Source organism: Cynocephalus volans, chromosome 10 (genome assembly GCF_027409185.1).
Source record: "Cynocephalus volans isolate mCynVol1 chromosome 10, mCynVol1.pri, whole genome shotgun sequence".
NCBI classification, from domain to species: Eukaryota; Metazoa; Chordata; class Mammalia; order Dermoptera; family Cynocephalidae; genus Cynocephalus; species Cynocephalus volans.
In genome coordinates, this window is record NC_084469.1 from 15,315,832 (window position 1) to 15,330,829 (window position 14,998).

The 14,998-nt window shown below is 56.5% G+C and overlaps 1 protein-coding gene across 2 annotated transcripts in view; it reads right to left on the bottom strand.

Moving 5' to 3' along the window:
* Positions 1-914: 914 nt before the first annotated feature.
* Positions 915-14,998, bottom strand: part of CUEDC1 (CUE domain containing 1) — a 76,060-nt gene continuing 61,976 nt past the window's right edge. For both annotated transcript variants that reach the window (XM_063109649.1, XM_063109650.1), the window contains exons 4-11: positions 11,403-11,529; positions 10,476-10,668; positions 9,448-9,531; positions 7,607-7,678; positions 6,677-6,770; positions 5,846-5,904; positions 4,975-5,045; positions 915-2,643 (exon numbers count right to left, since the gene is read on the bottom strand). In XM_063109649.1, coding sequence (XP_062965719.1) covers positions 4,978-5,045; positions 5,846-5,904; positions 6,677-6,770; positions 7,607-7,678; positions 9,448-9,531; positions 10,476-10,668; positions 11,403-11,529 — 697 coding nt within the window. In that variant the 3' untranslated portion in view covers positions 915-2,643; positions 4,975-4,977. The remainder of the gene's footprint in view (positions 2,644-4,974; positions 5,046-5,845; positions 5,905-6,676; positions 6,771-7,606; positions 7,679-9,447; positions 9,532-10,475; positions 10,669-11,402; positions 11,530-14,998) is intronic.

Here is a 14,998-nt window from a genome sequence, read left to right on the forward strand (position 1 = left end):
GGGGTGGGGTTGAGAATTGGAATTTCTAACAAGTTCCCATGCATGCTGGTGCTGTGCCCCAGGGATTACGCTGGTCCACAGCCATCAGTAAACAACGTGCAGAGCCAGGGCTGGAGGATCATCTCCACTGCAAGTGTGGAGCATCACACCTGTCACAGGTGTGCCACCTGGGTCTGACTGGGGTCGGGGGAACCTCTTTGTAGGGAGGGTAGGAGGAACAGGAAGAGAGAAGGTTGGATCACTGAAACAGGACATCGGGGGGAAGAGGGACAGCCTAGGCCCCAGTGAACCAGAGCTGGGGAACAAGATGAGTGGTTGGAAGCCACAAGGAAGCCTTTGGCTGGACATAAGTAAAATCTTTTTAACCTTGAGAACCGTCCTGTCTGGAAATAGCATCACCTTCCTCTTTTGGCAGTGAGCTCCCTGCGTCTGTGGAGGGAAGTCCAGCTGTGCTGGGGAGTAGGGAGAAGCTAGGGATATGTGAACTGGGAGATCTCTGTGTTCCCTTTGAAGTCTGAGATTGCACATCCCTGCTGCATCCAGTCCGGCAGTTACTTAATCCAGAAGTTTTCTGTCTATTTAGGGAGGTGACTGTCTGGAGCTTTCCAAGACTGGCTTTCCCGATGGTGTTTCCTTTGCCTGTCAGCAAGCGGTTTATTTTCCCGGTGCCAACAGTAAGGCGAAAGCGCCAAGCCAGCAGGTCGGCAGGGTTGCGCGTCAGGTTGCAGGTGTCACCTCATGAGGGCAGTGGGGAGACTGGGCTGAGTCCTTTAGGCCCTAGATACGCTGCGTTAATGGAGGCGGGCGAGGCAGGTGGCCCACGACCGTGCCCCGGGGCTCTAGAGGCAAACCCTACCCTGGGCAGGGAGGAGAGAGAAAGAGAAAGGTCCAGCCCACGCCGCCGGCCACATGAGCACCAAGAGAACACCAAGTTTTTATTACAGGAATTCCTATGAAACAGCTCCAAGAAAAAACCCACACATCGGAGGGGGAAAAAATAACAAAGCAACACACAGAGAGGTGGGGCTGGGGTTTCCCTCACCATGCGCCGGGTCCTGGAGCACGGAGAGGTCAGGGCCACAGCCCAGAGCCCCCTCCTCTGCCCCTCGGGGTCAGACCCATCTGGAGCCCAGGCTGATGGCCCGGGGGACTTCTTGGGGACCTCTCCCTGCAGGTGCCACAGGCCTGGCAACGGGGAGCAGTGGAGGGCGGACGGCCCGCCCCTCCTCCGCAGGCGTCCCCGCGCCAGCGTCCCGGGTACCGCGCGCGCTTCCAAACTTGGTCACGCTCTGCGGCGGCGCGTCCCGGCCCCTCCCGCGGCCGCCGCTCTCCTAGCGAGGGGAAGCTCTGCCGCCCGCCCGGAGTCGCCGCTGCGGAGGGCGGAACGAGGTGCGATCGCCCTCTCGCCTCCGCCACGCGCTCATTATCTCGTGGCCACTTGCAGCCACCAGGGCCCCGCCAAGAATAGTATCCCACTCCCAACCTCCCAAACCCGCGCCCCAGGAGCCCCGAAGCCTCGTGCCTGCCCAGGCTTCCAAGCTCTCTGGAAAGGTCAGCTCTTTCCCGTGTGGAGGGTGGGGCTAGATAGTCCGGAGCAGCCTCCCTCCCCTAGGCAGCGGTTGGTGCCAGGTAAGCATTTGCAGAATCAGAGTTTTCCTAAGATCATCTTCTCGCTCTTTGCAAGGGGAACCTGGCAAGTGCTTCTGCCCTAGGCACTCCCACCAGGCCAGCAGCCTCTTTATCTTGCTCTTCAGGTCTGCACCTCCTCCAGCGGTCACTCCGGAACCTGTCACTGCTCACCCTTAGAGGATAGCAGGACTTCTAGTCCGGCTGGGGTAATTCAGAGCCCCTGTGATCTCCCATGGTGGTGTGACTCCAGAACTGGCTGTTGTCTTCTGCCAAAGTAAAGGCCTACCTAGCCAGAATCCTCCAGCTCCGGGGTGGCCACCCTCCCCATCCCTGCTGGGTGTAGGAGAGGTTGCTGGAGGCCCACGCCAGCCCTTAACAGAAGCAGCCCGATGAGCCCAGGCAGGCAGTAGATACCTCTCTGCAGTGCCCCATCACTCCTTGGAGGGTGCCCGAGTGGCTGCCCAGGGCTCTCCCACCAGGAGTTGTGTGCAGGGGTTGTGCAGAGGGTCAGTAGCCGTGGGAAAGGCCGAGATGCAGCAGGCCACGGGAAGAAAGCACGAGGTACCCAGAGGAACCTGGGGATGGACATAGGGGATCAGGTGGGGTCTGTGGCCCGGCAGGAGAAATGGGAAAGGGAGGGAGGCAGGAGCTCCACCTTTGGGCCAAAGAGCCTCTGGTAGGGTCATTCTGCCCTTTCTCGTACTCCAGGGTTGGTGGTTCCTGTGTTCCACTCATTGACCATAGAAAAGCCTGGCTGCAAAAGGGGCTGTGACTGGCTGCTGCCTTCTAGGGGCCCCAGATCCTTCCTCCAATCACAGGATGGCAACTCCGAAGTTCTAAGTCCCTTGGAAAGTGGCAGTGGCTGGGCTGGACTGTGGCCGGAGAATCACTGGGCCATGGTATGCAAGCACCATCAGTCCGGCTGCAGCTGGGCCCTTCAGCTGGGGACCAGTGTTGCCCTCCGGCTGCTCCCACTGGGTCAGATCATCTCCGGCAAGGAGGAGCTGCTGGCATCTGGTAGGGGAAAAGAGATGGGAAAAGTCTTTTTCAAAGGAGCTCAATGGTCTTTCCTAACCACTGGTTCCTGGAGAGAGTTTTGGGCAGAAGATACCAAAGACAAGAGTCCCCTCTTCTCTCCAGGGACTCTAGATCCTCCTTGGAACTCTGCCTGGGGTCATCTCCCCCATCCAAACTCCTAGAAATGTTCCCACTTGCAGAACTGCAGGGACTGTGGCAGCTGGAGTTAGAGTGGGGACATGGAATGCCAGGTGGGAAGCAGGTATCTGGGAAGGTCTTAGTGGTGGGAAAGTGCCTGGCCCATTCGCTGACATGGTAGCAGCTCAGAGGAGCTAGACCAAGGAGACCTGTAGGGGCAGAAAAGTAAACTGGGGACAGAATTTGGTGGGCCCCAGACACCAGGCTAGGGAGTTCATAACACTTAACTCAGAAGATCCATTGAAAGAGCAAGGGAGAAATGGAACAAAAGTGGTGTTGTGTGATGGGATGAACAGAGTAGGGGCAGTGAAGAGACTAGAGTGTTGAGAATCTATCAGGGCAATGGTGGAAGGAGTGAAATGGGGACATCGGGAGGAGAGACTGCCTGGCTTGCAGTGAGATGACAGGGGTGGAAAGACAATCGTGGGTGCAGCTGGGGGTACAGAGCATCAGTGGAGGGCCGACTGCAATGGAGATTCAGATTCTGTAGCCAACTGCACAGCAGCATGCTGGCGCTGTAAAGGAGGTGAAAGAGGCACTGCCAGAGAGTGGGGGAGCAAGAAGACTGTGAAGAGGTCAGAGGCAGCCACGGGGAGAGCGGATATTTAGGGAGTAGGAGGAGCAGCAGGGGCCCAGAAGAGGGGAGAGAGAACCAGGATTCCTCGGGTCACCTGAGCCCAGGGAGGGAGGTTTCAGAAAAGACAATGGGCATTGTGTGTGAAAGAGCACCAGGAGAATGCAGAATAGGATAAAACCCTGGAGCTGGCAGGAGACCTCCTTGAGTCAATCCAGAGGTAGCGAGAGGGGCTGCCAGCCTGCAGTGGGTGAAGGAGGTGCTGCTTTTTAAGTTTGGTGATGAAGGAAAACATTGAGCACCCAGGATTTTTTTTTTTTTTTTTTAGTATTTTTGTGTTTTGGTGGGGCCAGTAAGGGAATCTGAACCTGTGACCTTGGTGTTATAAGGCTGTGCTCTAACCAACTGAGCCCCTGGGTTTTTAAGATAGGGAGGAGGAGGAGGATGTAAACGCGAGGCAGGAGCTGGAAAGGGGAAAGCTGGAAGCTCAGGAGAGAAATCATAAGCAAGTGAGCAAGGTTCCGATGCAGCGGTGGCTTTGGACAGATCCTGTTTTCCTGGGGACGAGTGGGATGGAGAAGATGGTGGGAGATGGCAGCAATGTCCAGTGGGAGCGGACGTTTGTTTCCCTGGCTGGCTTTCTTTGGGCATTTCAGAGAAGCAGGAGGCGGGGGTGTAGCTCTGTGGGTGAAGAAATCCTGGGGAGAATGGCAGGGGCTGGAAGCCCTGATGAGGGATGTGGTCACGAGTCAACCAGAGGGTTGGGAGGACCAGCTGCCCAAGTGGAGGTGAGGGCACTTGTATTTACTTGTTCCTGGCTGTCCTCTGCACCCTGGTTTATCTCACCTTCACTATGACCTGCCACATCATCAGGTCAAGATATCCTGGTAGATGCTGATGACTGCGACCAGGACAGGGGCTGGGGTAAGGGCAGGCAGGCAGCTTTCCAACTGAGGGAGAGGGGCTGGAGGAGGGGCAGGTCTTGCAGGAAGCCCTGACATTCCCTGTCCCTCCTCCAGAGGGGTGCACAGGGAGAGATGAGGAAAAGCAGCCTACGGACCCAGCCTCCAGCCAGACACAGAGCTACCTCGGGAGGGTCCTTTTCCTCATCTGGTTGTGGCAGATCCCAGACTACCCAACCCAAGCAGGGGACTGGAGAGAGTTCTGTGTGTACATGGCCAGGTTTAGGCCACCTCAATTCTTCCTAAATTGTGCTCTCAGAGTGCCATGTGTGTCCTGGACTGTCTCCTCAACTGGGCTGTAAACTGTTCAAGGTCAAAAGCTGATTTTGTTTTCCTGTTCCCAACATCTGTCATAGGAAGGTGTGATTATCTTTTGTCAACTGACTAAATAACCAAATAAAAGAAATGCAAAAGACTAGTTCCCATGCAGAAGGCAATGTCCCCTACCACAACTATGAGGGAAGAGACCCAGGACCTGTACTACCCAGTTGCCTGAGCCCAGCACCTCCGGACACTTGGGAAGACAATGGGGTGTGGGGTGTGACAGGCCTCAGCCTTGGGCAGTCCCTGGGCAGCAGTGGCTCCAGGCCTTACCTCCTACTGTCCTTCTCTTAGGGCTTCCTCTGCCTTGGGTGCCTCCTGCCGCCTTGCCCGGAAGTCTTCATCTGAAAAGCACAGGGATGCAGCCTCATTCTCCACCCTGCAAGGCCTTGCTCAGACGTGTCCACCAGAGTGGGCAACAGAGCTGACCCTACTCTCTGCACCCTTCATCAAATGGGACACCTGTTGATCCCTAGGTGGGCGATGCATGGGTCTTATGAGAGCTGGCCTGGTTCCATCACTGACCTCTGAGACCTTGGACAAATTCTTTCCTCTTCTTTGGGCCTCTCTTTCCTCATCTATAAAATGGGTTGGGGAAGTTGGACTATCCAGATGACCACCAAGGCCTTGCTAGTCCTTGTTTCTGGATGTCTCTTGACCCTTGAAGGGCCCCTCTTGCCTGTAGCATGAGGATCAGGGTTTAGCTTTCAGCCTAGTGGGGTCAAGGTAGGGTCTTCTGGCCCATGTGGCATTCGGAAGGGACTGAGTAAAAGTTGAAAAGTCTCTGGGTTCACAAACTGGAGCTGCCCAGCACCTGGCTCTCAAGTTGAGGCCCCTTCACATAGGTAGGCCTTTGTGCCCCCTCGCACCCCAGAGAATATTCCACAGAAATAGTACCTGGCACTTTGTGCTACATACAGTTGAAATCTAGGTGAAGGTGGGACTATGGCCCCCCCATTCACAGGATGCAGGAAGGGAGAGGCTATATGGACCAAGTGGGGAGGATCCATTTCTTTGGGTCACCTGCCCACCAGCCTTTGATGTGCCCCCAGGTTGGGCCCACTCCTGAAACACCCAGGAGCTCCCCTTGGGAAGTCACAGATCACAGGCAAGTTGGGGCTTAAGGCTCCCCTCCCTGTCTCACCACAAGCATGGCCTTCCACGTCCTCCAGGAGATTGGCTGTTGATGCTGCAGGACCCAGCCTGCCAGGCCATTAAGGAAAACTGTCCTGGGATGGGTGGGAAATGTTGTGGTCTGCCCACGTCTCCCCACTCCCTGCCCCACCCCTCCTCCACACCCACCTAACCCCCAGTACTGCCCCTCAGGCTCCTTTTCTTAGGGTCAGCTGAGCAGCCAGACCATGACCCTCACCCTGCTTCCATCTCTGGGGACAGAAGCAACTTTCCCCCTGCTCCCCTGTGGCTGTTCAGCTTCTAATATCCTGGGCCTTGTTTGACGCGCATGGATAGAATTGGGGTAAAAATATGGAAAATCCTTGTTTCTTTTCTTTGTTTTTGGCAGCTGGCCAGTATGGGGATCCGAACCGTGACCTTGGCGTTATAAGGCTGTGCACTAACCAACCAAGCTAACCGGCCAGCCCTGGAATATCCTGTTTCTACTCAAAGAACTGAAAGTGAGAAGGCAAGGCCAACATGCTTGAAATCTATGGCCAGCACAACTAGAGAAATTAGAGAAAGGTTTGCTGATTTCAATGGAAGAACCTATTTTTCTCCCAAGATGCAGATTACTCCACACCAAAAAAAAAAGCTGTAGGGCAATTTTTGAGCCTACAAAAGGATGACATGAGCCACTGCCCTGCTCCCCAAGCTTGGCCACTGGTGTGAAGGGTGGGCACTGAGAGATGGCAGTGGCCTGGTGTGCTGGCTCAGAGGATGGGAGGCCACAGAGCCCAGCCAGGGGTCTCACTTGGACACCCTTGGCGTCCCCCGCCCAGTGTCAGGCCGGAAAGGATATGACTGATGCTTCAACAAGTGTTTCCGCTTTGACTTCCTCATTTTGGTCTTCTCGGAGAAGGCTCGGGCGAGTTCAAACAGCTTCCTCCGGGTGGCTGGGGGCAGAGACACCTGTGAGCTACTCTCTCATTCTCTCGACAGCCAGAACACCAGATGGCCTGCTTCCAGGTCTGGGGGAGGCGGGGCAGGGAGCAGGCCAGCATGGAGGCTAGGGAGGGGGAGGTGACCGGGATCGCCTACGCGGGTGCCACCTCGGGAGCGAAGCTGCCATCCCGGGTCGGCCTGCAGGGGCAGCACAGGCCACCAGAGCGAGCCAGGCCCAGGCACCGCCAGCAGCCCAAGATCCGGGTATTCCTTCCCCAGTTGCGACAGACAGCGACGCATCTGGGCTTTCTTTCCCGCCACCGCCGCCTTCCCGCCCCTCCCCCAGCCACCTCCAGAGCTGGTTCTGGGATTTCCATGACTAATCCCAGATTTTCCCTGAAATGGAGCCTGAAAAGATCACAGTCTCATTCACCCATGGCTGTGGGTCCATATGGTGGGGAAGCGAGGGGGATGGGAGGGGGGCATCCAAGGTCTCCTGCCCCCACAGAAAGTGGGCTTAGCAAGGGCCTGTCCTCACAGTCACATGCAGCCAAGCCACCTCAAGCCACACAGAAGGTGACCACTAAAACTGGGGTGAGGGGTTGTGCAGCACATTATCTTTCTGTAGACAGCTGGCTCAAGAGGATTTAAAACTTCATTTGTATCCAGACTCAGCTGTAGAGGGAAGTAAGGCAGGAAGGCTGAGGGAGCCGCCTGCGATTAAAATGTCACTTCAGTTCACCAAGAGTCGGCTGCATGAAAACTTCTGGGTGGCTCCCTCCCTCCCTCAAAGCCACAGGCTCGTCTCAGGAGAGCCAGGAAGGGAGGGGACAGGCGCTGGACTCACATTTTCCCATGTGTTTCAATTTGTCCCTGAATAAGGCATCTTCAGACACAGCAGGGTTGGCATCACTGGTTCCTGGAAGGGGGAGACACCTGCTGAGGGTGGGGCCCCGGGGGCTGCTTCAGCCCTATCCTTCCATTCAAGGAAGGCTGCAAAGAGCAGGAGTCCTCCCTCCCAGGAGGGAGTTTACAACGAGGACGAGGACGAGGACGGCACTGGGGGTTCTAGGGGCACTTCTTTCCCTGAGCCTCGCTTTCCTCCTCTGTAGAACTGAGGACAGTCATGATCTGCTGTGTTTGGGGAGCTGGTTCTCATGGGATCCCGAGAGTCCACTTCTCTGACCAACTCTACGTTCAATGAAGTCGCACTAGTAGCATGACATCAGCTGTGGTGGGAGTATTTACACCACGAATGACACTGGGGGCTGCAAACCGGGCTTCCCTGCACCCGGAGCCAGCTGTTAAACAGTCACCAGCACATGCGGGCCTGCCTGTGTCCTGACTCGGCGCAGGAGTCCAACAAGGAGACAGCACAGGGCTGGTGTCCACCCGTCACAAGTCCCTCCTTCCTTCCAGGGCCAGCCCCTCTGTTGCTCCCTCCCAGCCAGAGTTGCTGGCTTGTTAGACAACACATAGGAGTGAGAATGGGGCTGGTCCTAGAGTCAGAGCTCAGCTGCCACCGAGTCCCCCCTGCTCACTCAGCGCCCACTCCGGCCTCTCACTGCACTTTTAAAGTCCCCGCTCTCCATCCTGCAACTTGGCTAATCCCGAGTCACCTTGCCTGCTAAGTCCCCTTTGGGTCATTTTATCCATCTCAGCAGCCCTAGTGTCTAGTTAATTCAGGATCAAGGACAAGAGGCTCCTGTTAAAACTCCCAGATGCGCATCTGGTGGTGCCTAAGCTCCCCGGCCCGGCCCCTGCTTATGAATCAGTTCCACGGGATTTTCTCTCTCTGAGCTGGGGTCAGCTGAGCTCCCCGTCCTTCTCCCCACTCCCACTCCACCGAAGGATGTAAGGTCTGTTTCAGGCAAAAGCTGCTGAGCCTTTCTCAGAGACAGGCAGCTGTGCCACTGCGTGCACAGACACAGAGTCCAGAGCGTGAAACTGGGGTCTCCTGCATCACGACAACACAGCTGCCCACTCCCTGGTCCTCCTTTAGCTAGGGCTCCCACGTGGGAAGGCAGGGGGCGTACAGGGGTGACCCTCTTCTGATGCAATTCTTGCTTCTCACCAGCTTGTACACAAAGCTCAAATTTTCTCTTCCTCCAACACCTAGGGCAGGGCTTGGCACAGGGCAGATATTCTTCAGCTACTGAACAGAGGAATGAATGAATGAACACTTCCCAGGTTCATCCTGCCCTCCTTTTCTCCATGCATTTGCTATGAAAGACAAGCATGTCCTCAGCTTTGCCTGTTTGCTCTGCCTGCTTCTTGGCCATATCTCCTTACGAGCCTGTAAGCTCCCCCAGGGCAGAGAGCAAGCCTTCTGAGTCTCTGAGTCCTTCCCGTCCCATTTTCCACCATGGGACAGTATGTGGTGTGGTATGTCCCCTTGTAGCCTGTGCTCCAGGCACAGCTTGGGAGTTCAGCCAGCCTGTGTTGGCCGACTGCAGCTCAGAACCCCCAGCAGCCGCTGGATTGGTAAGAACCCACGGCAGCTAAAGGGACGCCATGGTGGGTGTGGAGGTGGGGACAGAAGCATCCCTTCCAGCCTGCTGAGAGGCCCCAGGCCCCCACCCGCAGTCTGTTTCCTCACCCTACCCCCAAACTCCAAATACACAAAGCAAAGTTGGGGTGTGAGCCCCTTATACCCTCCGGACTTCTCTTGCAGAAAGGTAAATTTACCTGGCACAGGACTAGGAAAGCCAAAGCCGTTTCCGACAGCCACGCTGCTGGATTTGGATTTCTGGGACTCATATTTCAATCGATCTGGAAAAGGACCACATTCCAGTCAGCTCCTGGGCTCCCAGTGGCAGACTGGGCTGAGACGCAGGAGGTTGTTGGAAGTGGAACTCCCAGAGTCACACGGGAATGCGCACACATGATACTGTATGTGTGCACACAGTGACTACAAGCTCTCAGAGAGCCCGCAATAACGCAGAAACTACTGCCTGACAACCGTCTGGAATATTAGAGTGGCAGAATTAGAAGGACCCTGAGGGATCATAGAGTCCACCCCCATAATTTAAAAGGAAAGGGCTGAGACCTCCAGCACCTTTGCTGCTGAGCCAAGCCAGGGCCAGTCTTGGACTCCTGTCTCAGCCGAGCACTCTCCCTGAACAACTTGCTCCTCCCCCACCGACACACACACACATGCACACGCGTGCACACACGCACATGCGCTCTCACTCTTTGACCCTCAGAAGAACCAGCCTGGGCAGCAGGGTCCCCCACCCCAGGACAACCCGAATACCAAAAAAACTTGAGAGCCTGTGCTCTAATGTCCTCCATTCTGGGAGCCTCCACTGTTCCAGTGCCCATGCACCCAGTCACTCTGTTCCGGAGGCTCCAGACACATCATGTCTGCCTGCCTTGTGGCCAATGCTCCATGAGGAAGGGCAGCACTCTCTTATGCCTGCCTCCCATGCCAAGGCCAGTGCCTGGCCCACAGCAGGTGTTCGGGGGGAAGGAGCAGGCCTGAGTGAGCACACCCCTCTTCCTCTAAGTCCCAGGGAGGGAGAAGGAGTGGTTGGTGACCCAGGTCCCCAGTGGCAGAATTCTGGGGCTCCCACAGGATAACCTGGTGGGGGCTGTGCCTTAGCAGGGCAAAAAGTGCCTGGCACCCTGGCCTCTACCTCAGTGCTCTCCTGAACCCCAAGGCGAAAGCCCTTCTTCAGCCAGAGAAGTGACTGCAGTGCCCTGCTGATGCCCACCTCTCTCTAGGGCAAGGAGGAAGTCGCGGTTGCGCTGCAGCTCCTTCATGAACTCCTCATTCTGCAGGAAGAGTGCGATCCTCTCATCCTCCAGGTACTGCTTCCAGCGGCTCTCCTGGTCGCGGGTCCCCTGCCCGGCTGTGGGAGACGGGCCTCCCTCTCCACTCACAGGCTTGGGGACCCCAGCGTTACCCTGAGGAGAGGAGCGAGCATGTTGAATGCCTATTCACCAAGGCACATGTTGCACAAACTCCATGCACATCTGCGTAGACACGCGCCATTTCCCAGGACCCTCCAGGCTACCCTGAGGCCCACACCTCCTATTGCAACCTAATGGTCACCCAAAATCCAATGTAACAGCCCAGAACCCTCTCTGCTGGAGAAGCAGCAAGGGCTTAAAAACTATTTTTCCTCCTCACTTTGGACCACCTCATCCCTTCATCCACCACCTGAATAGTTCTGAAAAGGGATTTGCAAACTGGTCAGTGGGGTACACATGGACGCCCATACTCAAACCTCTCACTGCACCAGTGGCCCCAGGGTGAGACCCTCCTCTGCAGAGGCACTGGGGCAAGCCGACATCTGGGGAGAAGCTGCCCTGACCCTTTCCCAGGGGAGTGAAGGAAGGTGCCCTGGCCCTCTGCCACTGGCTGCCCCTTGCCCATCTCCCTGTAGCCTGAGGTGATGGCTACAGCCAGAAAGCCTCCTCAGGCTGTCACCTTCCCTGAGTAGAGCAGGAAACCTCCAGGCCCAGACAGGAAGTGAGGCCTTTGGTTCAGCATCCTTTCTCTATAAACCCGGGACAACAGAAATAGCTCAGCCTGGGCTTAAAAATCAGGAAGTAAAACTGGCTGGCACCAATTGTGCAGGCAGAGAGAGATGCCAGGCAGGCAGATGGAAGTGGAAGGTGGGGGGCAGCCCTGTTACCTGTATGCTGTCCAGCTGCTGGGGCAGGATGCGGAGAAAGTCATCGGGGAGGTTGCCCAGCAGGGGTGGGTTCCAGTTCCGGTAGCGCCTCTGGCTTGAAGGGGGTCCAGAGCCCAGCACATCGATCCTGGGGAGTGGGAGATGACAATGATGAAGGACAAGTCAGGTCCGACCACAGTTCTCCGGCCCATCACACTAGGTCATCAGCAGGTCGGATCCTGCCCAGAGCTTCCCTCCAGGACAAAGGCCATCTCATTACTGTCCCATCAGTACTCCGTCCCATCACTGGTGACTCTTCTCGATCAGCCTCAGCTCACTCTCCAGCCTCTCAGTGCCCTCACAGGTCTCCAGACCTAGACAACTCTACTGTGGTGCTAATGTTTGTTGGGAGTTGTGGATTCATACATAGATGTTTCTGAATGTCCTCTCAAGACAGCAGAAATCATATCTTTTCATGCTTATATCCCTGGCACCTAGCACAGGGCAGAGCTCATGGCTGCTGAGTAACAGGTCCGGTCCAATGAATGGATATATAAGCCGCCAACAGCCCAGCCTGCCTACGCGTTGGTTTGCTGCTGAGGGGGGATATGGAGATGCCGGGATCCCTAGAGAGAGTTGGGCTCCGATTTCTGGCTCAGCCGCAGCAAGCAAGGTGGTCTTGGGTAAGACCTTGTTCCCCTCTGGGGCTCAGTTTCCTCATCTAGAAAATGCTACCTCCCTGCCAAGGTGCTTGGGCACCCCTCCTGAGACTGTGTCCTGAACAGTGTTCTGAAAAGGCATATAGAGACGTGCGAGTGGAAGGGATCTCGTTCCGAGGGGTGCTCAGGGGCCGCCCTTCCTAGGCAGGCGTGCAGCAGCAGGTCTGCACGGTGGCAGAGGCCAACAGCAAGGCCGGGTGGCGGTGGCACACGCCCTGCACGACCCCGGGCTCCTGGGTCTGAGGGCAGCCTGGAGCCGGGCCAGCAGCTCCCCACAGCTCCTCGGCAGCCTGCGGCGTGGCTGCCCCTGCGGCGTGGCAACCGCAGCACACGTGTTCTGCTGAATCAGGGAAATGACACACTGAGAAGGCAGCCGAGGCGGGGGCGGTGGGGGCCACTCTGGCTCGGGCCCCGCTTTGATTTGCTCTCCAGCTCCAGGAATCCCGCCGCCCCCTCACTGGAGGGGAGCTTTTCCGGGCTGCCACTGACTATGGAAATAACTTCCTTTCCTTTCTATTTTGGGCGGGCGGGCGGCCGTCGGGGGAAGGGGAGGGACGGGGGCGGCGGCAGCCGGGATAAGCCGCTGCTGAGTGCGCGGTGGGAGCTCCGTGCGCGCTCGCAGGCTGCAGCCGCGGGAACCCCGCACGCTCCTCCACCCTGTCCGGTTCAGACGAGGGAGGGGCCGGGGAAGAACTTGCATCATGACCCAGGACACCTGTTCCTAGCCCAGGTTTCTTTCTTTCTACATCACTCTGCCACCTTCTGTCACTGTGGAGGCCTCATTTTCTCCAAGGGCCTGAGAGGCAGAGGAGAGGATGCCCCGTCCTTCAGGGACTGGCAGACCACCTCCAGCCACAGCTGCGAGAAATCCTCTCCAGGGTCCTTACCCTTCCTTGGGCCTCAGGGTCTTGGTCTGGGACACAGTGTCCACCCACAACAGCCACACCTCGGAGCCACCCAGGAAAGCTGTGAAGGGAGAGCCCTCTAGTCACTTTGTTACGAGATGCCCAAGTGAAGAGGGGGACAGATGGTGGAGGCCCCGATCCACAGCTGAGTTTCCCTTGCTGCTGGGTCGTGGTCCTAGAAGAAGGGCAGGCCAGTCCCTTCCCGGCCCCTTACCCTACACGGGTGGAGATGAGGTCAGCCCACAGCTGCGCCAACCGGGGGAGGGGGGTGCCCTGAGCACTGGCAGCTCAGGCAACTCCATTGTGGTCAGAAAGGAATGTCAGAAATGAGCTGAGAGGCAAATAAAAAACTTTCAAGGCTGTAATTTCAACGGAAAAACAGCAGGAGGCTTGTGTGGAGAGGTCTCCTGGGTGTCCAAGACTCTTTCAGGCAGAAGCAGGGGAGGACAGGCTAGGGGAGGGGAAAGAAAGAGGGCTGGGAGGATATCCTGGCCTGAAGCCTCTGTTCCTGAACTCCAAAACTACAACGTGAAGCCCCATTAGACCCTCAGGTTTACCTATGGAACATCAGACCTGACCAAGAAGGATTTCAGAAACAGGCCTTGCAGGTGGTATTTTTGGTAAAGACTGGACATTGAAATCTAGATAGGGCCAGGCCCTATCCCAGGGCACACAGATCATCTAGGCAAAACCTGGCCCAGGTATTCTGTCATTCCAGGATGCTCCCCTGGGATTGCCCTGCCTCTCTGTGCCCCGGCAGGGTGATGCCCAAGCTCCCAGACTCTGCCCTACCTGCAAGCTCTCAGACACCCCAGTGACTGGAGGTGGCAAAAAGAAGGCCAGATCATTTCCCCACTCAAATTTGATCTCTCTCAACAGCCAGAGGATAGTCCTAAAACACTAACCTGATCGTGTCACTCTCCAGTTTAAACCGCTTCAGTGGCTCCCTGCTGGCTGCAGGATAACATTGAAGCTCCTTGGAGGGCCACAAGGCCCCCAAGATCTGCTTGCCTCTCCAGCCTCACCCAGCCATTCCATACTTCTAGGAGTTCTCCAGGTGGTTCCCTTTTTCCTGCCTCCATATCCTTTGCCTGGACTGCCCTTTTGTCCTCTGCTTCACCAGACTAATGCCAACGTGGTCTTTAGGTCACAGCTTGGACATCAGTTCCTCTAGGCAGCCTCCCCCGTTCCCCATCCCCATGTCTATGGCTTCTATAGACTCTGACCTCCTTGGAGGGAAGGGCAGGGGAATAAGGCATTGCTTACACAAGGTTCAGCACCTGCACAGTGCAGGTGACTCGATAAATCCTAGAAATGCATGTCCTGGGTAGAAAGACTGAGCAAAGCCCCGAAGATGGCCTAGGGTAGATCTGGGCCTACAAGAGTCATCTGGGGCAAAGGGGAATGTACCTCTTCTGAATACTGGCCTCTGGGGGAAGCCTTGCCACTGGTCTCAATGCTCGATATTAGAGCCAGACACAGAGGCCAGCTAGTGCAGCTGGGGGGCAGGAAGGAGCAGTAAACCACTGACTGTGTGTACCTAGCACTGTGCTTTAGTGCTCCACACAACATCTCATTCAGTCCTCATCATGGTGCTGAGGTGGGAGTTAGTATTTCCATGTCACAGATGAAGCAGATGAAGCTCAGAGAGGTTAAGCAATCAGCCAGAGGCCACACAGCACAGGAGAATCAGAAGTTAGGCAGCTGAATGAAAGGGGTAGGGAGAGCAGTCTGCTTCTGTCTGACTCCACAACTCAAGTTCTCTTCAGTGCATCTACTGCCAGCCCAGCAAAGCCTTCCTTTCCTAGGTCTGGTCCCTGAATCTCAGGCAAGGGCAGTAACTTGTCTAAAGTCCACAGGGTCTGAAAGAGGCCTCCTAAGCCTTGGTCTAGGGCTGAGGTCACCTTGCCCCCAACTGGGGTTCCCATCGCTGGGCTGTACTGTGCTGCCACTCAGCCCTACAGCAGGCTGGACACCCAGCCAGAGCAGGGAG